The sequence below is a fragment of the Panthera pardus genome, unplaced genomic scaffold (genome assembly GCF_024362965.1).
Source record: "Panthera pardus isolate Hobbes unplaced genomic scaffold, ASM2436296v1 HiC_scaffold_24, whole genome shotgun sequence".
Lineage (NCBI taxonomy): Eukaryota > Metazoa > Chordata > Mammalia > Carnivora > Felidae > Panthera > Panthera pardus.
The window spans coordinates 71,864,778-71,889,637 of NW_026526810.1; the positions used below are offsets into that span (position 1 = coordinate 71,864,778).

At 38.2% G+C, this 24,860-nt stretch overlaps 1 protein-coding gene across 3 annotated transcripts in view; it reads right to left on the reverse strand.

Annotated features, from left to right (window-relative positions):
* Positions 1-1,041: 1,041 nt before the first annotated feature.
* PRKD1 (protein kinase D1) overlaps positions 1,042-24,860 on the reverse strand; it is a 334,328-nt gene continuing 310,509 nt past the window's right edge. For all 3 annotated transcript variants that reach the window (XM_019428046.2, XM_019428045.2, XM_053889317.1), the window contains 5 exons: positions 23,120-23,281; positions 22,459-22,557; positions 20,561-20,828; positions 2,820-2,905; positions 1,042-2,018 (listed from right to left, as the gene is read on the reverse strand). In XM_019428046.2, the coding sequence (XP_019283591.1) occupies positions 1,800-2,018; positions 2,820-2,905; positions 20,561-20,828; positions 22,459-22,557; positions 23,120-23,281 (834 nt within the window). In that variant the 3' untranslated portion in view covers positions 1,042-1,799. The remainder of the gene's footprint in view (positions 2,019-2,819; positions 2,906-20,560; positions 20,829-22,458; positions 22,558-23,119; positions 23,282-24,860) is intronic.

Consider the following 24,860-nt stretch of genomic DNA (forward strand, 5'->3'; position numbering starts at 1 on the left):
ACCAATAGTTCCATCAATCATCTAATGATCACCAAGGATCTATTCTGGACTCCTTTAAATACCACATTTAAATTTCATTTACTACTGTTTTATGTCAGGTCCCCATCATCTTAGAAGGGTTATTTCAATAGATAAGATAGACCAACCCAAAGATTGGTCTTTTGGCTCACTTCTTGCCCTGGCTTCTATCCAGACTCCGTAATGCTGGCAACCTGTGATGTTGCTTACTCTTCTGCTTTAAAGTCTGTATGGTGTTCTGAAACTTAAATTTCAAATCCCTTAGAATAAGGGATAAATAATAATAGAACAGAATAAAGAATAGGTAATAAATACAAAATAGTGACTAACAACTGGAAAGATCCAACTACTCTATCCCATCTGCAAATACTGTTTGTAGTCTTCACGTAGTTACCTAATACATTCAAGTGTCTCACAACACTTATGAAACATTTCTTCCAAATATTTATATCATTTCTGTTACATAGTAACAGTAATCCATGATAATGCTTTGTTGTCTTGCTAGAAAGAAAAACAGCCCACATAATCCACTCCATACCTCAAAGCCTATTAAGTCCAATATTAGTTTTCTCTTTCCCAGGCTGGAGAACACCTCAGTTGGCTTTCCCCTTAGGATTTTTTTTTCCCCAGTCTTTATGTGTTTTTGTAGTCCACTTTAGAACCTTCTTGTTTAGATAACATGGAAAGAAATTAGAGTCATTATTGTAATAAATCCTGATTTTATATTGACTAAATCAGGAAGCTACAACGAGATTGCCATTTACAATATTCTTAATGCCTCCAAGGCTCCTGTTTGGCTTTGGTCATTTTTCCCTCCCAGAGCTCTTTTTTTTCTATTGAAACCAGATGACATGAAATACAGAAATGCTTCATTACACCTTGAAACATACTTTTAAGCTTCAGAGTAGTTACAGCCAAATTCTAAAGCATGAGACTTTTTCTGCTTTTTGAGCAAACACCTCCGCTCCTAAATGGCCCGAAAACACTAGTGTGGATTACAAATTCAGTCAGATGGACACACACTTTGACAAGAATATTTATTTGTTATTACTGAAAAATACATAAAGACGAAAGGTTGCTTAGCTTCTGATTTTCCACAGTACAGAGGATATTGTAAGAAAGGGGGAAATATCTGTTATATACGGCAGTTTACATTTCTAAGGCATTTAGGCTTATAAGTAGTAGGCGCACCTAGGCCCACTTACTTGAGTTTAAACATACTGAGGCACACCAGGCAGGCAAAGGATTTCAAACTATACAGGAAACTCTTTCATGCACTTGGGTCTAGGATTGTAAATCCATCTTCCATTCCCCCATCGCTTGTTTTTTCCACATGAGTTTTGGAGTTGTTCATAGAACTGGTAATAATCTACTCTTCAAGAGTTTGTTTATAATGACAGTGCCAATGGGGCACACGGGACAGAACTATTGCATGGACAGGTTCTGTAGACTCTTACCAAATTGAGGCTCAGTAAGAAAAACACCGATTTGCAAAGGCACAGTGGAGACAGGTTTAATGCATTAAATACAACATGAATCATTCACAATAACAAGTTTAGTGTTTCAGGGAACTTTTGTTAATACAACACAGTTGGTCACACAAAATACAAATGCTTCTGTTGATTTGTCTTGGCAACTCAGATACATCAACAGTGCTAACAGTTTAACAGCTTTGTTCTCATCTGACAGAAAATAATGGCAGTTCTGCAAGGCAAATGTTAAACCTGACCGTATGTATTTATTAATTCCACAGTGTTTTGACAGATTAGAGGGGACGGAACTCAGAGGATGCTGACACGCTCACTGAGGGCTTTCATCTCTGTTTCTTCAGCGTCAGGACTGTCACTGTGGCTAGCACTGGGATTGATCAGGTGCTCAGGGTACTGCAGCCCCTGCTCGCCAGCGTACTGCTCCCACCGCAGGTCGTCACTTTCGTGGGTGATGTAGCGTTCCCCGATTTTGCACTCGAGCTCTCGCAAATCTAACCAGGTCTGATAATCCTGAGGAAGGAATTCCAAAACATTACCATGGAGACGATGAAAACTCATTAAAATACTGTCTCATTTGTTGTCAGTACCCGCAACTGATGAGTTACCCTTTTTCCTTCCACGCTATCAGTGCCCTGTCTTTCCATCAGGCACCCTGAAGTGACGTCATCGGCAGCAAAGCCATCCTATTTGCCTAAACTATTGTGCATCAGGGGGTGGGCAATCAGTGCTTGCGGCCAAGCAATTAGGAATACTGGTATTCCTTTGATATTTAAGGCCTACAAATAACCCTTCAGTATTTCACAGTATCATTTTTCTAAAGTTGAATGTGAAAATAAATATGCAAGAGAAAACAAACACACGCCTATATTTTATATTTGCCGTGCATTTGTTCCATGAATGTTAGCATAGGCTTTTAAAACACAGCTTGCAAAGGAGTACAGTGCATGACCAGATGGGCATCTGCTTGGATGCCCAAGGATTCTTCTCAGGATTACATATACAGATTTTCTTAAAATCTGGTCTTTGGAGTTTTACAACGACCCTTAGATTTTTTTTTTTTTTTTGGCACGTGTGCAAGGGCATGTATGTATGTGTGGTATATTTCTTCCCTGTCACATTTTCTTGGTAGAGAGATTAAGAAACACTAAATTGTTATTAAATCCTAAGAAGTTGCATGCATTTTGGCAAACGAATTGATGTAAGAACACTTTTAATTAAGCATATAACAAAATATTTTTACATATAATATTAAATCTTATCAATATTCAGAAGTTCATCTGATCGGGAAAATATCCAATGAAGGATTTTTACCTGTAGCCAAGGGTGACTCAAGGTCTTATCCACGCTATAGCGCTTTCTCATTTTTACTTGCAGCAAGTTATTGATAAGATCAATGGCTGAAAAAAATTCAATTATTGATAAAAATGGATGACAAATATGGAATATATGCATAATTCATTTACAGTTTATTTCACATCCACTATTTCACAGTGTCAAATGCAGGATAGTGATAGCAAGCACCAGAACCTGAAGAAAATACCTCTTGAGAATTCCAAAACCTTGGCCTTCATTTTATTTTGGATGTTAAAAAATGAAATCGAAAACAATTGTGGAGGAGGGAGTATGAGTCTTTTGTGAGTGCAATGTAAATTTCTCTTCTAGTCTGTAATACATTTTTCTAACGTAGGAGTTTTGCTTAAATATACATCATTTAACTGTTTCTTGTACTAAATGCAGAATGCAATTACTATTCAAGAGAAAGCATTTACTAATCTTGTTTTGTGTTTAAAGTTTAACTATACATAATGGGCTTCATAGTCTTGAATTAAATGACAGATATCTGGACACCAAATTAAAACAAATAAAATAAAACACAAAATGGGCCACAACTCAGGATAAACTCAGCCAATGACCCAATAGGAAAATACTTTTTATTTCTCCTGTTTGCTTTTTAAAATATCCAATGAATTAGAATTATATCAGCCTTCATTGTTTTCTAGGGGAAGACAGGAAAGGAATTTGTCTAACAAGAATGATTCTATGAGGTTAGAACCAGTCTATCCAGCTTAGTACTCTGTCTCTGATTGGGACTCCCAACAGAGTGCAATTTAGGGGGGAAACAGTGATCCTTCTAGTTATCTAGTCTCCAAAGCATCTGAGTTACCTATACTTCATGTGACAGAATTTTCCCTCACCTTTGTAAAAATTATATTTTCAGCCTAGATTATTAATAACTCATTATTTATTAAATTCACTATTACACTTCCTATTCATTCTTGTAATAATTTCCCATATCTTTCATCTTAGCATTTTCTTCTCCAAAAAGAGCTTAGTGAAATCTGCCAAACCGATGGAAACATTCACATTTCACCGAAGTCAATTTCCACCTGTAACATACCCTGGTCATTATATTTCCTAAGAGATGGATCTTTCATCTCCAAATCTTAATCAAATAGGTAGCTGATATAAAAAAATGCAAATTAACTCCCCAACTTCCCCAATCATCAAGTCCTGAATCAAGTGGCTTTGACTCTATTGTATGGTTTACATCAGCCTGTATGGATCTGAAAATACAGGCTGTCACAGGAGTCCAGAGGCAACCTGGGACAAAGATTGCTTCAAACAGAAAGAATCTGAATCCTTTTCATTATCAGGAAAAGAGAAATGATTTCTACAGACATTTTTAAAAACTGTTTATCTTTTATTGTTTATTTTGAGAGAGAGAGAGAGAGCGCACACGCGCGTCTGTGTGTGCTAGTGGGAGAGGAGCAGAAAGAAAGAAGGAGAGAGAGAATCCCAAGCAGGTTGCACACTATCAGGGCAGAGCCCAACAAGGGGCTCAATCCAACAAACAATGTGATCATGACCTGAGCTGAAATCAAGAGTCAGACGCTCAAATGACTGGACCACCCATGCATCACAAGAGAAACAATTTCTACAGTCTTTTGGTAACTTAGAGTTCTATCTCTCTGACACCAACACTCCAAGTATTTGCATGCTTGAATGGCCGTAGAATTAAACACTTAAGAATTCTTTGGAGAATTCTTGGAGAAAGTAAATGCAATAGCTCACATTTAAATGCTTTCTAGGCTGATACACTCTTGCCTTAGCTAGGATACCATAGGAAACACAGTACTTAGTACAATTTCAAATTCCAAGCATGTGTTCCCAGAGAGCTTTTGAAAGTATAGTTCTCTCAGTGAACTGTGTATTGGGCATGTGCTTTAAAACATCCATTCACATGATTTACTCACTGGTGAGTAAAGTGCACCTTCCGTTCTTGCTGCTGTGAACTCACAGAGCAAAAATGGAGGATGAGGGGAGACGGGAGAGCTTATGCACTACCGTAAGTGCACCACAGCATTATGCTTCCCCAGACCCGGCAGGCAATAAATACATGTTATTAATTCACTCATTCTGCTTTGAATTCTATAATTAGGAAGGTGGGAGTACAGTAACTCAACAAAAGGGCTGGTTTGTGCCCAAATGCACCCCAACAGTGAACCATACTGCCTAATGGGGAGGGAAGTACTGCCAGAGGAGAAACTGTAAGTTTCTGCAGGGAATGGAATATGTGGAGATGAAACATTTTTTCTGCTGAACGAAGCACCCACAGGCTGAGCACAGCCACAGTACCCAGGCGATGTGAAGAAACACAGCCAGATAATGGCAAGTACCTCCAAGAGAAAATAGTTTAGAAGCTAAGGACAGAGTTAGAAGATTTATGTGTGTGCATATAAATTTGTGTGTGTATTTGTGTGTTGATAAATATATTTTGTGGCTTTTGGTAGACAAAAACAAATATGGTTAACTTTAGGCACCTGGCTTTACTCTGAAAATAGGTCCATCATTAGTGTTTGAGAGCCCCATTCTACTCATTGCCCCTTCTGAACTCTTAGAACATCCTTTTTATTGATCACCTCATACAATCCAGCATTAACTATACCATACAAAATGCCTTTCACTGAGTCCATTTTTAAGAGAAGTTCTACAGTTTTTTCTTTTTTAACAATGTTTTCTGTATTGGTAATGTTCTTCACATGTGTCACTCATTCTTTAATCTGTTCATTCACCAAATCTGCCCTAACGAATTACTGTTGGCAATTGCTTAAGGAACAAAAAAGTAATGATAGAGTTCTGACCCCAAAACACTCCCAGTCTAGTTGCAAAGGCAAAATATGAGTGTGCATGCATGTACACACACTCACACACTGGAACATTCTGTGAATGTCTTTCAAAAACTAAGACAGGGAGCACACTCCAGCAGTAGGAAACAGGAGTGAAGAAGTAGGCTGTGGTAGTAGCCTGGAAAGTCAGAAGGAAAAATGGCAAGCTGGCATAGCAGAGAAGAATGCCAGGGCCCAAGGTGGGAGGGAGAAAAAGAAGATCCAGGCTCCCCAGAGCCCCACGAGGATCTGCAGCCCAAGAGGTCTCTGTAGCCCCATGAGAAAGGGATACTGGAGAAGCAGATCATATCTCAGAAAATCGTGGTACCCTGCACTTCCTTCCCTACATACGGGAATATCCAAATATCTGCCTGGTCTCCACAGTTTTGGGCAATCAGCAGATGCCATTTTAAATAGCTGACATTGGTTAGGGCCAAAGCTATGCAGGAAATCCTCTACTCCCTTGGATTATATTTTTTGTTTCACACTTTCCTCCCCTTATCCTCTCAGTATGAATATCCCCCATACATCCCTGAAGAAAACAGGAGCAAAATAGGCAGTGGCTGATTTCTCTTTCTCTTTGCAGTAAATATGATATCAATTTTTTTTCAGAGACTGGTAGGATTATTTTGTGATTGTACTTGTCTATTTATTCTGGGAGTTAGCCTTTCTAATATTCTGAGGGTTTTGTTCTCTTACTCATGCTTAAACTCAATCCCTCCCTTCCCTATTATTAATAAATTGTCGGGGCGCCTGGGTGGCTCAGTGGGTTAAGCATCCAACTTCAGCTCAGGTCATGATCCCACAGTTCGTGGGTTCGAGCCCTACGTTGGGGTCTGTGCTGACAGCTCAGAGCCTGGAGCCTGTTTCAGATTCTATGTCTCCCTCTCTCTCTGCCCCTCCCCTGTTCACGCTCTGTCTCTCTCTCAAGAATAAATAAACATTAAATAAAATAAATTGTCTTAAATCCGAGTTCTCTAAACACTTTGAACAGCCACAGTGAGGTGAGGGATAGAAGCGGAAAAGTGTTCACATGTAGCCCAGAAGGCTGACCTATAACCTGTATAGTTGGGTTTTTTTTTAATGTTTACTTATTTTTGAGAGAGACAGAACATGAGCAGGGGAGGGGCAGAGAATGAGGGACACACAGAATTCAAAGCAGGCTCCAGGCTCTGAGCTGTCAGCACAGAGACTGACACGGGACTCGAACTCACGAACCCTGAGATCATGACCTGAGCCTAAGTCAAACGCTTAACTCACTGAGCCACCCAGGCGCCCTCTGTATAGTTTTGATAACTATTAAATATATGCTGGTTTCTACATTCTTAAAGGGTGATATGACTGCCTATTTCACCGGTAGTTAATATCGAACTGAATGATAAGTGCCACAGAAGTCTTGTGAAAGTAATTTTCCGAATAGAAATTCAAAGAAGACATTTATGATCTAATACTACCTGCACTCTCCTCCTTGAGCACTAAGCATATAACCACTGGCTTCATACAGCAAAAGTGCAGCTCTTTCTGCCCATGCTACTTAAACTTACTAAGTTGCATTGTAAAACCTTCAAGAATTCTTTCTTGACCTTGGCACCAACAATCCCACAACAGAGGCAATGTGAGAAGTCTTTCCCCTTTCTTTGTTATTGGAAAATTTTAAACAATTGTACGGTTTAAATTTTCATTTTTAAAGAATCCCCTATCCTTCATGAGCAGAGTTTTGTGCTTTCTAAAATGTCTCTAGCCACGAATTCACACTAATGTTCCCTATAAATTAGAAAAAAAAAAAGAAAAGAAAATGGTTGTTTTAAAGTGTATTTTGAGAGAGAGAGAGAGAGAGAGAGAGTGAGCGTGAGCGAGCAAGCAGGGGAAGAAAATCTGTTTTTCTTTTATTGAAGCCTAATTTTTTTTTTTTTTTTTTTTTTGCTACAGTAAACTCTTGGCTAACACAGTTACTCCCCCCCTACTTCCTGTACAGCAATTTTTCTCATTGCCCCACCAGTTGAGAGACTAAAATGTCAGGAAAGCAAAAAAAAATTTAATCAAACGTTCTCTTACAGAACTTTGAGCAGATGTTAGGACTGCTACAGTTCTGGGCAGCCTGTTTGCCAGGTGCACGAGTAATATCGGAACAAAACCAAAACTAAATACTATATGCAGGTGCTGAAGGAATTTATGTTTTAATATGAAAGGGAATGTTCCATCAGAGTGTTAATTGTATGGATTCCATTTTTTCTGCCATCAAAGTTCTGAATTATCTTTGCAACTGTAGGGACTATCTTGCAGTCATTCTGTATTTCAAAGCAAACACCACATGTAGGGACAGAATAGGTTCTCTGTATGTAGGAGGTAGATTTGCTTAAGCCACTGCTAAGGCTAAACTGAATGACCTCCAAAACCTGGAGAAAATCCTACCAAGTGAATAGAACTGGATATATGTGAATATATAATAGGTCCCTGGGGTCACACCTCTCAGTCGTTTCCCAATTCCCATCTTGTGTTATTTCAGTAGAAGCCTGTCCTCCCCCCTACTCTTCCAACTAGATTTTAACTCCTTGAAGGTCACACAAATTATGTATTCATTTCTGCATGGAAGTTTCATAAATATTTAAAATAAAATGCATCACTCAGTGCATTAGGAAAATGCTTGCTAAACAGCGTTTGGTAGACTGAATACATTAATTACACATATAAATGGCCATTTTCTCAGCTCTAAGTGTGAATATCCACATTATGTGCATATGGTTTGTTTATTTTGGCTAAAGATATTCCTGGATGGTAAGACATCACAACACCATAAAATAGATCATAGGATCAGTGATTTCTATCAGAAAATCAGAATAACGCTGAGAATATCTGCAATACAGCTCATGTTATTTTGCCACATTTATTTTATAGAAGAGAAATTACCCGTGAATTCCGTGGGCTGACCACTTCTTTTCCAGAAAGAGTACCTTTTTAAAATTTTGTCCGTATTGTCTTCTGTCCACCCGCAAATTATTCAGGTACAAATTTTCAAATTGGAAACCAAATCAGAACTATTATCCTAGTGATGGGGCCATCATCTGTCAACCACTCAGCTCCCTGCCTTCAAGGAAGTGTTTTCTTTTTTCCTTTTCTATTCTGCCTCACTGCCTGTCACAGTGCTCAGTAGTTCTCTTGGTTCGCTTCATGCTGATGGTAAGTTGTGTGTTTATTTTAAAAATCGTTTTGCAACCCTTCACATTCCAGCTCTCAACCCAGCAAGCTGTTGCCCGGCAACACTAACTGGGACGCTCCTCTCGGGCTGAAACCAGAGGCTGCAGGCAGCAAACAAGGCCGCTGGAAATCATCATCTTACTCGTTCTGAGTCAATTACCGCAATCCAATGAAGTGCAAGACCTTTCGAGACTCAAGTTGGTATCTTTCCTTTTCCAGTTCTTTCCTCTGTAGAAAGTTACTCTATCAACGGTTATGCCTTTGCTTTACATTCAATTTCATTTCCCCTTGAAGACTGGAAACACAATCTTGGAAATCACGAATTGTTTAAACACAGCATACAACAGCCCTGAAAATGATGCTAAACTGATTCAAAATTTAAGGTAGAAATCAAAATATATTTACAGGATGCTAATCATGTGCAAGGTGGATTTTTTTTTCCCATTTTCACGGCACATTAAAATCCTTTGGAGAGATTTCTGTTTTTCTTCTTCTTCTTCTTCTTCTTCTTCTTCTTCTTCTTCTTCTTCTTCTTCTTCTTCTTCTTCTTCTTCTTCAAATGCTAATACTCAAGCCACTGGTCAAGTGAAAATCTTTAAAGAGGGGCTTCCAGGCCTCGGTATCTTTAGAAGCACAAGTGTTGCTAGTATGTGCAGCTGGAATTGAGAACAACTCTGCCAACTTCCACATGCATATAAATAATCCAGGGATTTTAAACTGAAGATTCTGATTCAGTAGATCTGGGGTAAGACCTGATTGTCTATATTCTAGTGGCTCCCAGGAGGAGCCTTAGACCACATGTTGAGTAGCAAGACACTAGAGGCAGGAGAACATTGATAGTAGTTAACAACTGGTTTAATATTGCCCCAAGGACCCCTGAAGAGATGGATGTAAACACAGAGAAAGGTACCCAAACATACAGATATCTGTCCTCAGCCCCTTCTGGTTTGGTAGTCTGCAAGGAAGACACAGAAAGGTTTTCAGAGAGCTTTCACTCAGAGGATGCCAACAGGAAGAGCCAATGAATTGGATTACACAAATCAGTTCCAAAATAACTGCATCTGGAGCTCTGGGCCGTACTGGTATCACAACATTTAATAGGGACCAATGAAACGGAGTCTTCTTTTTAGGTCTCACTTCCCTAGCCCCCAAGGAAATGTCTAAGTACAGAACTGGAAAGCCTGGCTTATCAACAACGTTCAGGAGAAGGAATTCAGGTTCTAAATCTACAGTAAACACATGAGTCTACCAAGTCAGTTGTGATTTTTATGCCATGCTGAAAGAAATGTGTTCTTTATCACGAGGAAGTGGTGGCTTCACTTTATACTTAACTAGACTTGTGGAACCTTGAGTGAGAACAGCTTTGGGGTTTGAAAAACAAAGATGAGAGTGTTTGGACCAGGAGGCTGAAGGAAAAGCTGATTGCCCAAGAGAAGAGATCAGGGGTGATAAGATGGCTGCTTTTCAAACCTGAGATTAGCCTCTATTTGGAAAAAGGAGCAGGCTTGTTCTAACAGTGGGTAAAAACAGAGAGATTTTTGCTCATGGTGCCAGGGTCAAATTCAGAAGAAATAAGGGTCCTTGTGAAACCATTTTCTATTACTGAAGCAATTTAAGAATGTTCTGGATAATTACTCAGTATATTGGTATAATAGAGCAGTACAGGGGCTAAGAAAGATTTTTACCACGCCGTATTTTGAAATATTCTCTGTTGTCATTGTGGAATAAAGCAAACTTAACAGAATACTTAAACCTTTACTGTTGTTCTACCCTGACATTTCAGATGTCGTATTTCAACTCAACTATGATATAAATTCAGAAGCGAAATTTTAACTTTATAATTGGGATATGTAGGAAACATTTCAATTTGGATGGCACATAAGCAGCTGATTTTTGAGCACTTATAGTGCCAATATTCTTTTTTTTTTAATGCTAGTATTCTCGCTAAAACTTCTGAGTGGTTTTTCCCTATAAATGACCATTTGTTAAAGAAAATTCTGTCAATTTTATTTTACTTGCTCTCAAAATAAATGATTCATTTCCGGTGGTACACCCTTTCAGATAATATCTCATTTGGATTTTGAAATATGTATGTATACATACACATACATACATAATAAAGAATTCAGTCTATTAGAAGATTTTTAAAAATCATTGTGTGTCTTTGGTTGCTAATTTTAAACTTACTTACTACTACTGAATAAACTGCATGGCTTAAAAGAAAGTACACTAAGTAATTCCCGAATTTCAAGGAGAGATTATTAAATCCCAGTGGAAGTTTGAACCCACCTGATTCACTTTAGTTTACCAATCGTGATAGAATTTCCTGACAGTGAGTCAAGCATTTTAAAGCAGCTCACTGGCTAGCCGCCTCACATCTCTTCCGTGCTGTTATGTCTGACAGCGGTGCTAATATGTTGACAAATCAATCTATTCATTAACATTCAGCAGGCTTGCTAGATCTGCAAGCCTCGTAAACTGTTACAAACACAGTTTAATTATTAAAATGACAATTGTCTTTCTTTTGTTTCCTATACCATTGGACTTCTGGGTCTCATCTACCCGAGGCTTATTTTCAATGGGGTTGTTTTTTTGTTTTGAACAATACGTAGTGCAAGAGGGGCCTACAGCTGGTTCCTTTTCATGGCAAAGTGCTACTTCCAACTTAAGTGTTTAGCGTTCTGGAACACTGTTGGATTTTGAAACCATACCATGTGGTATTCTTGGTGCAAGGCTTTTATTTAGCTTTGCTTTGTGTTTGTACTGGCTGCATTTTTCATCTTCAATTTCTGGGAGAAAAACACACTCGTGACCAATTTTATTTGAATTAACCACATTGAATGATAAAAATTGCTTTAAATGTAAAATTTAGATGCTTTGATAAATTTAGCGGTGTATTATGATAGCCATCCTATGACTTGAGATGCCATATATTCTACACGGTTCATAAATGTCAGCACAGGATTGAGACCAACTGGCAGAATAAATTGTGACTATGTCTATCAGGGAAAGGAGGATGCAGAAATACTAACACTGAGGCAATTCGAGCAGAAAAGAACCTATGTCACTGGTGCATCATCATGATTTAATAATCTTGAACTGAAGATAAGCTATAGGATTAATGCAAGGGGTATTCCTCCCACCCCCATTTTTATATATGGAATGTCAAGGCTTTGTGTCAGCTCTTAATTCTTCATAATGCACACTAACCACGTGCCTCTAAAGCTGAGCAGTAACAACACAGCAGGTGACTTGAGAATAGGTGCTTCTTCAGACGTCACCTGTGAAAGCAGAATATGATCTCTATCTGCGGGGGCTGGGGACTCATTGTGCGACAATTTCCAAGGTTGCCTCTGTGTTGATTACTGCCTGTTTGTCTCCCTAATGTCACATAAAGGAATATCAAAACTCAGAAGAAAAAAAAATAGTAATTTCTCTGGTGGTCTTCGTGGTCTATTACTGACCTTCCTCAAATTGTGTCTCTAATTGAACACATCAATTCAAGGTGATGATGGAAATGTAATTTTTACTCTAACAGATGCTTTCCCATTGCTGCAGGTTTGTCGGTGTTCTGGCAAGATGATCTGCCCTGGCACAAGTTTTATCTCACTTTACCAGCTGTCCAGCCACCACTTGTCTTCTTCCTCTAAGAGTAAACTCTTGGGAAAACAAAAGCTGCATACTAAAGTTATATACAAAAAAGAATGGTTTAAGATGTATGCGATGATTCTGAGCAACTGAAGGAATGTAGGAGAAGAGAATTTGACTTTCACACTTAATAATTCTCCTTTGTGTGGGCATAAGTTGAGACAGTGGAGGTTACATCTTCTTCATCTGCCCAGTCATGATGCCGGACTGGTATTACAGAAAAGGAAACATAACCCTTGCTCTCTGGTGAATAACACTTACATATACAATATATATGCACATATACATATATATACACACATACATACATATATGTACGTATATATACGTATATGTGCATATATACATATATATGTACGTATATATACGTGTGTGTTTGTGTGTGTGTGTGTGTGTGTGTATATATATGTATATATATATATTACACTTAAAATTTTAGACATTTTTCAACCAGGCACAGAAGAATTATAGTTATATAGAAGGTTGTACTCCATTTATTCCTGGAGCCTTATTTTCCCCCATGTACTTCCATTCACTTTTATTACTTTTTAATGAAAGTATTGTATGCATCTGGTAAAAGATCTAAATCAATTGGTAAAAAGAGTTCAAAATGAAAAATAAAAACCTCACATCTCATTATGGTTTTAACTACTTAAAAAATGTCTTCTGATTAGCTTTAAACCAGTGCCACTCAGAGGAGGTTCATGGATCAGTACTGATCTGTGAAATGTTTACTGGTCTACAATGAAAGAGGTATAGAAAGTAAGATTAAGTCTGTGGGAACTTTTATAGCAAATTGATATTGCTGTCATTTTTTTTTAAATTTTATTTGATAAACTGGTAAAATAAACTGGTACATATGTCTGGAAATTAAGATAATATAAAACTGGTCTGTCACCACAGAGTTTGAGAAGAACCACCTTAAAATACAAATCAAAACAGGGGTGCTTGGGTGGCTCAGTCCATTAAGTCCAACTTCGGCTTAGGTCACTATAGCATGGTTTGTGAGTTCAAGCCCCGTGTTGGGCTCTGTGCTGACAGCTCAGAGCCTGGAGCCTGCTTTGGATTCTGTGTCTCCCTCTTTCTCTGCCTCTCCCCCCAACTTGCACTGTCTCTCTCTCCCTCTCTCTCTCTCTCTTAAATAAATAAACATTAAAACAAAATTAAAACAAAACAAAACAAACATAGATTCCTTTCCATTAAGGACAATGAATCATTTTATTTCAGGTTTCTCTATTGTACTGACCTTATTCCCCCAATTAATTAGGTTGTCTTAAAATAATGTACGAGCCAGCTCTGTAATTTAGAACACTGCCTGGCATACAATATGGATATGTATACATATACATATGTATACATATGGATATATTTTATTCAGAAGTATTAACATTAAATTATACATTAAGTCATACAGTAAATATGTATTACTCAGTCCATTCACCTAGGCAGAATCCTAAATGAACCCCGTGGAAGCTATGGCTCTTCCAGCTCTCTTCACCTCTTCTCTATTCTCCTCCTCAGCATTGTAGATGTTTCATTATTTACATTCATTTGCATAAGTATAATAAAGTCAGACATGCTTGCTCTTAGGGTTATCTAAAATTTTGAATCAATAAGCAATATGTGGGATAATTTATATGTAACTATTATGAATTATGAGATTATAACCCCTGCCACCTATACCCTATAATATCAAATTTCCAAACCTACATCCACTCAAAGTAGAATTGTCATGCGTCAAGAGGATTCTCTTTTCCTACATTCCTTCAACTGCACAAAGCGCAAAATCATAACACCTATGTTAGTTTCTTCTTTATTATACATAACTTGGTTATACAACTTTCTGTATTTCCTGGAGTTTACATGTTTTCTTCTTTATTCTTGACAAAAGAAACTGGTCAAAAAGCTTTTTCTATTCTTGCTACCTTCATGGCAATCAATACTGAAATACATTTAACATTTGAAATAAATTACATGTCCTGATAGTAAATATCTGAGAAAGAAATTGCAAATGCAAAAAGAGGTTAGGAGTTAGAGAGGGATTTTATAATTTGTTTAAATATAAATATTGGGAATTTATTTAAGACTTTCTTGAGAGCACTGTTCAGCTGTCAGGTCTTTCAGAGGATCAGGGCTCTGAAGCAGTGTTTCTGAAAGTGTGATCCACGGACTTCTTACATTCTCAGCACAGGATTGCAGTTTATAGGGGTGGGGCCAGGGAATCTCCACTTTTAACTAGCTCCTCTGATTAAATGTTGGCATGCTAAAGTTAAAAAATGCTTACTACAGACTTAGAGCTAGACTATGACAGATTTAAAATAAGCCATACTCGAGAAGGTTCTTTGGCAAAATTATTAGAAATCACTTGCCTTGCAAATATTTCCACGTACTATTAGCTATTTTTTCCATTTCCCATATCTATGCCCTACACCCCTGGTATCTACTTCTTAAGTCATAGACAGAGCCTTGTTTGCAATTTTCTGATGTTTTGGCAATGTCCATCCAAGATTCGACCTTATTATTATACCACATGTGACAAACATGGAGAATAGCCTGGTCTGTCTCTTGCTCTTTTGGAATTGCTAAAAATGCAATGAATGGAAGGGCATATTGATACATGATCAAGTAAGGCATAATTTTCCTTAGTTTCATCTGATTATCTAAAAAACGTTTAAGTGAACATGGGCTGCTCTTTCCATGAGATACAGTAAATTTGCCTAATTAAGTAAATATTTTAAAGTAAGTGTGCAAGTCCTTTCAAGGAACTAAGAAAGGTCATAGGATGGATGTGTTAAGGGCCAAACTGAACCTAGTATGTGATAAAGCTAGAGGTGGGAGTGAGGCCATGTGTAATCATTGATAGGTAACAATGGACTAACTGGAGGATGTCAAATGGCCATCTGGTAATCACTAAGATGAAATGAAACAAGGCGTAATACACAACACTGGCTTAGAATGAATTGAAACGTCCTCAAACTCCCATCCCATGATTACCTAAAGTCTCCTCTTGAGTAATTATTTGTAATCATACGATTCATTCTGGAGTGTTTTATTGTATACATGCATTCTTATTTAGTTATATTTGTATAACTGTGTTTATAATGTGTCTCTTTGGTTATACATATAAGTAACTATATATGAGTATAGTTAAATGTATGTTTAGTTACATATATAAATTTGTATAATTATACACACATTTGTGTGTATAACTAAATACCTATATACGGATAGATATGTAGATAGATCATGTAAAGTGACTGGAAAATAGAAAGTGTTCATTATATTTAAGGTAATCCAGCTATGACAGTCACTGTGCTAAGCACTTTCCGGTGCAATTTCATTTAATTCTTAAAATAACCCCATGAGTTAGGAATTACTGTCACCATACTTCAGACAAGAAAACTGAGACCTAAGAGTTAATAAGGAAGTTGGATGAGGTCACCAATACACTAAGTGGAAGAGCTCTCAACTCAGGGCGTTATCACAACATGATCTTGTTTCCCTGTATTTTTAGATGTTATTAAAAACTGTGTTGCTACTGTAGCTCTAAGCTAGTGAAAGCATATTAAAAATTTAATGTGACAGCATGGCAAAATCCATTAGAAGGATAATCAAGAGGCTATAAATGTAGTAGATAAGAGCATCTATGTTGGAGCCAGCTGACAGGATTTGCACCCTGGCCCCACTCAGGAAAGCCACTTAACCCTCGGCGCCTGCACCGCCTCATCTTTCAAATGGAAACAATTATAGTATCTAGTCAAAGGCTGGAGATGATTAAATATGTTCATATATGGAAAGTGTTTAAATAGTGCTTGGCTATAATGCAAATGTTATAGAAGTGTTAGCTGCTATGGTTTTTTTTCTTTGAAGATTTAATTTTATTATCCCCATTTTTCCTGTAACAATTGCTGAGTTAGGTTTTCCTAAAAGTCTTCTCATTTTTCAAATCATACCTTGATTCACAAAAAAAATACTTTGATAATGGACATCTATTAATGCTTTTGTGTTTGTTTTTGGCCTAGTATCTCTTCCCTGCAGGAACTTACTCTCTCCAAACTGGAGAGGCTCTCCATCATCCATATGGCCAATCAAAGCCAGGTTCCTGCGGTGACAGTGTGATTGTTCCCAGAGTATTACGGGATTTAAGCAGAGCCAATCAGTGCCCCTTTCAGAGAATGTATGGCTACTGATAAATAATTACTCTTCCGTTCTGAGATCATATACAATAAGCAGCATGTAAGCCAGGGGCTGCCGGGGGATCACTTTGCACCACATGAAGAATCCACCTGAGAGGGAAGCCATCATAAAGCAAAACAGAGATGATGAGAGATGGAGAAATATGACACTGAACCACCAGATCCACATAGATGAGGTTCACCATTTGGACTTCCCCGTTGTGTGAGTCAATAAACTATCTTCTGCCTAAGTTAGTTATAGGTTTCTATTATTTGCACACGAGACCTAGTTCCCTGCTAAATTACTAATCAGCACATCCCCAGAATGCCAGTACTCTGCTTATTACACTATCACAGCAAAAATAAGGAATGAGTTTAAAATATTCCCTTATAGATTCCTAAATATCAAGGCATTAAGAAATAAGCACCCTTTGGTGTACAAGTATCTATGCTATAAACAATGGAGACAAATAATTTGAAGTCCAAGCCCTGACACTGTTTGACTTTGAGCAAGTCACTCAACGTTTCTGGTTTTCTCTACGACAGAGACTAAAACAAGCTACATACTGGAGGACTGTTGTGAGGTTCAAATGGTACGATGAGAGCTCCACCACTCCAATATATAGGACTATATTATATCAAGTCCCTGTCTACACTAACAGAAAAATAAATGCATGACACAGGAATTTTTTCATTCTGACACATCTATGTATGTTACAAAGACCTTACAACTTTCTTTTTTCTTTTGCTTTTTCATGCCAAGAAAACACACACACACACACACACACACACACACACACACACACACACACAACTACCAATATGTCTGAAGAATACTTTGGAAGCATGCACATCAGTTTGCATATAATTTCTAAAATTATACAATCACTTCTTGGTTACCCGCCAGAGCAGTTGCTTAGCTTAGTGCTCTCCTATCTTCCCTCCTAAATCCAAGTCCTTGGTTCACCCCACACCTGCCTGTATAGATGCTTTTCACATCCTTTATCTCATTCAGTCTCTGTTACCAACTCATTATATAGGCAGGGATCATTATCCTGATTTACAGATGAGGAACTGAAGCTCAAAGAAGGTTAAGTGATGGCTAATTAGAATGGCAGATAGGACCATAACTCAAGCCACTTGACTGTTGATTCTTACCTTTGATTTCTGAGTCACTGAGGGGCTTCGATTTTTATTTCCTTGTATCTAGATTTTTAGTGATTCTGGCAAGGTTTAAAGTATATGGAGACTAAAAATCTACTATTATCAGTTGTGACCATCCTTTGCCAATACTAGTTTCCTTGTGTATTTCTCAGATCCTACGTGCTTAAAATTGCATGGACCCAGCTCCTGTTACAACTTTTTGTGAGGGAATTGTTTGCTCTCAACAAGATAGTGGGACAGACCTGGGGCCTGTCCTTTTTACCTAGCCTAATTACTTTTGTAACACCTCAGCTAATACTATGACATAATTTCACTTTTTCTTTATATTCAACTATTAGTACTGTTCATATACCAGCAACTAGGTAACTCATTTCCCATCCAGGGCAGCAATTGGCAAATAGTACAACTCTTGTGCCTCAAAGGCAAGGATGAGTCAGAGGAAGATACTGAGGGGAGAGGCCAGTCCCTCTCAATTCCCAAACTGATTTAGAAAGGTGAAGTTCTGTCTCAGCTGGTCTCTATATCACTTTGTCTGAGTGATACAAAATTTTTAGCACTTAGAAATATCTGTAGCCAAGTAAAATATGTACTTCCTGGTCAAATATAAATGCCTTTTAAATTTCCTATGTAATTCTCTTTCTCAAATGCTGTATCTCTTTCTTTGCAATTTTTAGTGACTGGCCTAAATTTCATCTCCTCTGAAAATGCAATTCTGCCTAGTCAAGTCCACAGTGATTCTTTCTCCTTTGAACTTGGCATCTCTCCATTTAGCTTCAAGTTCTTTAAAGAGTATTTTATTTTTGTCCTTTGCTTTCATGTTACCTACTGTGTGTGTGTGTGTGTGTGTGTGTGTGTGTGTGTGTGTGTCTATATCTATCTATATCTATCTATCTATCTATCCACATATATATTTGTGATTTCCCAAAAGAGTTTTTTGAGCCATTAATATCTAGGTCTCTGGCCTCTATTATCAGTGATAATTAAACATTCACAATCTATAGCTATTTGTTTCTGCCCTAAATAGGTTATATCTAGCAGCTAGGCCAGGACATTTCCGTCGTATCAGAGACCAAGCATCATTTATTCTACTACTTCAAGAAAAAGTACTACACTACTCCCAGAAAAAAAAAAATTAAATGTGGAGGCAGTTTACCCAATGCTCTATTCCTGCATAACAGGAAAACGTGACTAGCTTCAGAGGTATTCCAGATTTGCACCATGGTAACAATAGCAAGTCCTTCTATTGGATTTATGGATCGCAGGTATCAAACATAATGGTTAGGCATATTTAAAGGTAGTGTTTCCTAACTGGTCACAAGGTTATTGATAATTCCACCTTTATGCCCCCAGGAAAAGAAACCTAATTATACTTTGCTTTTTGCCTCTGTTGAATTATCCTAAATATTTCATTAGTACTTTGGCTACATGATAGTTCATTTGTAGGTCACAGATTCCTTTAAGATATATCCATCCAACTATGATTTACAACTAATTAGAAGATGTTCAGGGTTATTGCTAATAGTAACTCAAAGCCCTGATAATGGATAACTCTTGTCACTTAATACTAACAGGAGTTAATTATCTCGGGCAGTTTAGATACTTTCTTTTCTGATTCCCACATCACTGCATGCAGTAACAGATATCAAACAGATGTTTATCTCTGACTGTACTTGCCTTTTAAAGTGGTGAGAAATTTGAACAAACTTAGAACTAGACGTGGCCTGAAAACCAAAGGACTGGTGATCGAAGAATATGTGACCAGACTGGGTATATCCCCAGTCTATGTGGGTCTATACCCAGCATATCTGGGTATATGCCCTGGGCATATACACATCTGGGTATACATTCTGGCTCTGTCACCTACTAGCTTGGTGATTTTGGCCTGTGGTGTCTGTCAGTTCTTTTGCCTCAGTGTTCTTCCTTGAAATACAGGGTAAGTAATACTTACGGGGTTTTTGTGAGATTGAATGAACTCCGAAGTACGTTCATTGGGGAATTCTACTCTGAAGCGTGCTATTTTCTCTACCCTGACTGCCCCTGCCACTTCTTTTAAAACTCTCTTTTTCTTTAAGGAGAAGGAAAGGTTTGTTAAGAATTTAAATAACGCAACACTCACTGTCAAGGTAATCTATCTTAAAGAAATCGTCAGAGATACATATAGAAATTATATTTAAGGATCAAATAGAAACAACCTAAAAATATAATACCAGTGAAATGGCTAGATAAAATACCATACATACTTTAATGTCACACAAAGGAAATCAGCGCACAAAGAACTTGCAGACTAGTACATAGTATGATAATTCAATTATCACTATCATAGAGTTCTTGTACCCACAATGGATTAAAAGTGCTTAATACAAATGCAGGTATATGGTAGGTAAAGATTATTCTTGGTAGAGATTAGCTGTTTCTATTACACCAATGTGTAAGTATTTATAAGTTCTAAGGAAATATATCAAAATATTAACAGTTTCTTTTTGTTTCATTTGCCTCTTAATATTTATTGCTCAATCTCTCCACAACATATGTACATTTCATCAGAAGATGTTTTTGGTCTTTCCCAATCCACCTTAATCAAATTGCGCCCCTACTCCAGTGGACAATTTGCAACGAACATTTATCAATTTAATAATTGTCAATTGATTTAACAATATAACACTTAAGGATTAAACCATTATCATTTCTGAATGGAAGATATTACCTTCGTGAGAGATTTCCTTCCAGGGATTTGGTGGATACATGAAAGCTGCGTTCTGGATTTGGTCATGTATGTCTTCATCTTCATTAAATGGGAATGTGCCACTTAGGCTTACATAGATGATGACTCCAACAGACCACATGTCTAGAGAGCGATTATAGCCCTTGTTCCTTAGAACCTCAGGAGCCAGGTAAGCTGGGGTACCCACCACTGACCTCCGGAAAGACTTTTCTCCAATGATCCGGGCAAAACCAAAGTCGCAAAGTTTCACCTGTTGATAATAATGGTTTGCAGGAATGGTAAGGTCACAGATCATCTGTCTGGTAAAATCACAGATTATCTGTTGATAATAATGGTTTGCAGGAATGGTAAGGTCACAGACACACATCATCATGTGTCTTAGCCCAGGTCTGCCAAAGACAACTGTAATTCTTTACATATATTGTATGGATTTCTCATGATGGAAGTAACAGCTATTTTCCATTTTATATACTTGAACACAGTGCTGGAAGTTCTGGTACAAAAGCATATTTCATTCATAAATATCATCTAAACATTCTCCCTTCCTCCCCCACCCAAAACAAAGTGATAAATGTGAAAATATGTATACTCAGGAGTGGGTAATATTGTTTTACAAGGCAGGAAAATGTCATGTAAATACGGAAGGGATGGACTAAACTCAAGGGCTTATTATAAATAAAGGTTTATCCAAGGAATACAAAAATGCTGATTTGAAGGGGCACATGCACCCCAATGTTTATAGCAGCACTATCAACAATAGCCAAATTACGGAAAGAGCCCAAATGTCCATCAACTGATGAATGGACAAAGAAGATGTGGTATATATATATATACAATGGAATACTACCCGAAGATGAAAAAGAATGAAATCTTGCCATTTGCACAACGTGGATGGAACTGGAGGGTATTATTCTAAGTGAAACTAGTCAGAGAAAGGCAGGTATCACATGATTTCACTCATATGTGGAATTGGAGAAACTCAACAGAGGAACATGGGGAAGGGAAGGAAAGATAAGGTAAAAAGACAGACAGGCAAACCAAAAGAGACTCTGAAATACAGAGAACAAACTGAGGATTACTGGAAGGGGGTTGGGGGGTGGCTTAAATGGGTGCTGGGCATGAAGGGAAGCACTTTTCGAGATGAACACTGTGTGTTATATGTGAGAGATGAATCACTGGGTTCTACTCCTGAAGCCAAGACTACACTATATGTTAAGTAACTTGAAAATAAATACATTAATTAAAAAGAATGAAAGAAAGAAAGAAAGAAAGAAAGAAAGAAAGAAAGAAAGAAAGAAAGAAAGAAAGAAAGGTTGAGGGATAAGCACAGAGGCTTGCCATGTTACCTACAATACTCCTCCAAACTAACTCTGTGTGGGAACCTAGACAGGACGTGAACATGTCAAGGAAGCAAGGCGGACAGCTGCCTTAGCGGCTTAGTCAGGTCAGTTCAGGGACTTAGGTCACTTCAGTCATGATTCCATGGGAAGATATGCAGTTGCTTTGCATCCTCGGAGCTGGGGGAAAGCAGAAACTTTTGCCCTGGTCCCTGAGAACAACACTAAACTTAAATGTCCCCGGGACTCCAGTGTTCTCCCTCTCGGGCCTGTGCTTTCCACACAGGACTGCCAGCACGCCAGGATCGGGGTACAACAGAAGGTAACAGAGCCCACTGAGAAGGCTCCTGTGTTGCCTAAGGCAGGCTGACCTAAGAAGCCAGAGGGACAAAACTGAAGTCCCGAAAATATAACCGGGAAACAAGTGGATGAACACGAACAGGTAAAACTTGAAACAAATAAAGGTTTTGAGGATGAAAGGTGGCAGAATCCTGCCGGGGAGCCAGAGCTGCTGGCTTTGCTGGGAGAGGCTTTGATACTTGCCTGGGGGAAAGGATCGGCCGAGGCTAGCAACACGTTTTCTGGTTTGAGGTCACAGTGAACGATATTTTTAAAGTGAAGATGCCGCAAAGCCACAAGTATCTGTAAAGAAGAAAGTCACCACAATGATTTTATTTTGGTCTATTAGTTCATTTCAAAATGTTTTCGACTAGGACATAAACTGGAAGGGCCATGAGAAAACTCACAATGAACACTTAAGCTTCTTTACATGCACGTCACTGAAATGAGCTAAATTAACAGCAGGTTTCTAAGGAAACGTCAGTGGAAAAAGTAGCATATGATGGTATTGATACAGCATCCAACACAGGTTCAGATAACAGTTGTCAATAATATCTTCCAGGGATACCCGTTCTTGAATGTTTTCAAAGAACCAGGACTCAGTCACTGTGCAATTTAAAATTTCACGAGGACTTTTAATACGTGGGCCTGCATACACATTACTCACTTGGGATACTGGACTCTGGAGACCACAGATACAAACGAAATAATACTATAAGCCCCTGCAACCTTTTTGAGTGTAATTCAGACTTTGCATGTAGAGACTAAACAAGGCTAGGAAGCTGCAGTTAAGCAGTGATAACATTTGATATTGAACATTATCTTTTTTTTTTTTTTTTTTTTCTGACTCTAATTGATTTCTTACCTGAGTAATTAAAAACTTCGTTATGTGTTCTGGCAACCTGCCCTTTTCACTTGACAAGATCATCTCCAGCATGTCTCCATGGAGTTTTTCCATAACAACAAACACTCTTTCAGGCGTCTCAAACATACACTCCAAATTTACAACACCAGGGTGATGAAGGTTCTATTAAAGATAAATAAAGCACTTGAAGAAAATGAGTTTTTTGATACTGTTTGGCAAGCTCACTGATTATATAAAACTGTTCAAGCTTAAAGCTATGGAGAAACCCCACACTTCAGATTCTTAACATTTCTAAATTCCACATGTGCTGCCTTATATTTTTGAAATTCTAATGTCTCCAAAAAATATATCATTGCTTTCTATGCATAGTGAAATTATTTTTTCTATGCTGGAAAACCTAAGTTCCAACACTGTGAATTGCTAATTAGGTTTTAATTAGAATGCCATATTGAGAAATCTGTAATTTCTTAGGATCATCTCCAGTATTAAGCACACCATACTAAATAAGCATACCGGGCCGTCTCTACACACTCGGGAGAAAGTGAACGTAGACAAGATGAAATCTATACTTGTGGTGCATCTGACGGCACTGATGAAGCATATTAGTCAAAACCTTTTGGAATTGCTCTGCTACTGGAGGCTGCAGTAGTTTGCTACCAAAGCTCTTACACAGAGTTTAGGTTGCCAGGAAAACAGCAAAAAAAAAAAAAAAAAAAAAAAAAGTTATTGAGCGCATATTTGTTCAGTGCACCATGAGGCTTCTGTGGTGGTCCTGCATTGTTCTCAAGCACTCAACAAATATTTCCACAATAAAGCAATGACTAATGACAGGCTGCAGTTGGCCTGACATGATTTTTTTAAATTAATTTATTTATTTTGAGAGAGACAGAGAGAGTGTGAGTAGGGGAGAGGCAGAGAGAGAGGGAGGATCCCAAGTAGGTTCTACACTGACAACCGGACTCTGGGCTCGAACTCACAAAACTGTGAGATCTTGACCTGATCTGAAATTAAGAGTGGGATACTTAACCGAATGAGCTGCCCAGGCGCTTGACATGTTAATTGTCACAAAGGTCAGGTAAAATTACTCTTAACATTAGATGGACCCTTGTGATGATGCTTGAGTCTGAATGTTGCTGTGGGGTCATCAACCAAGCCTTTGATCATCTAATCTTTATTTTGTTTTTTTCCTGTGCACAACAAAAAATGCTAACTTAAAAGAACTACTATATGTTCCATTTATATTTCTTTTATATTTTTTTAATATTTATTTATTTTTGAGAGAGAGAGAGAGAGAGAGAGAGTGAGAGAGGGAGAGAGGGAGAGGCAGGGTGCAAGCAGGGGAGGGGCAGAGAAAGAGGGAGACACAGAATCCAAAGCAGGCTCCAGGCTCTGAGCTGTCAGCACAGAGCCTGACATGGGGCTCAAACTCATGAACCGTGAGCTCATGACCTGTAACAAATTCAGAGGCTTAACCAACTGAGCTACCCAGGCACCCTCCACTTATATTTCAATGAGAAACAGAAAAAAAAAAATCATCAGGGAGCCTGGGTGGCTCAGTTGGCTAGGAGTCTGACTCTTGATTTCGGCTCAGGTCACAATCTCTCATTTCATGAGTTCGAACCCCATGCCCTGTGTTGGGTCCTGCACTGAGAGTATAGAGCCTGCTTGGGATTTTCTCTCTCTGTCTCTGCCCCTCCCCTGCTCTCTCTCTCTCTCTCTCAATAAATAAATAAACTTAAAA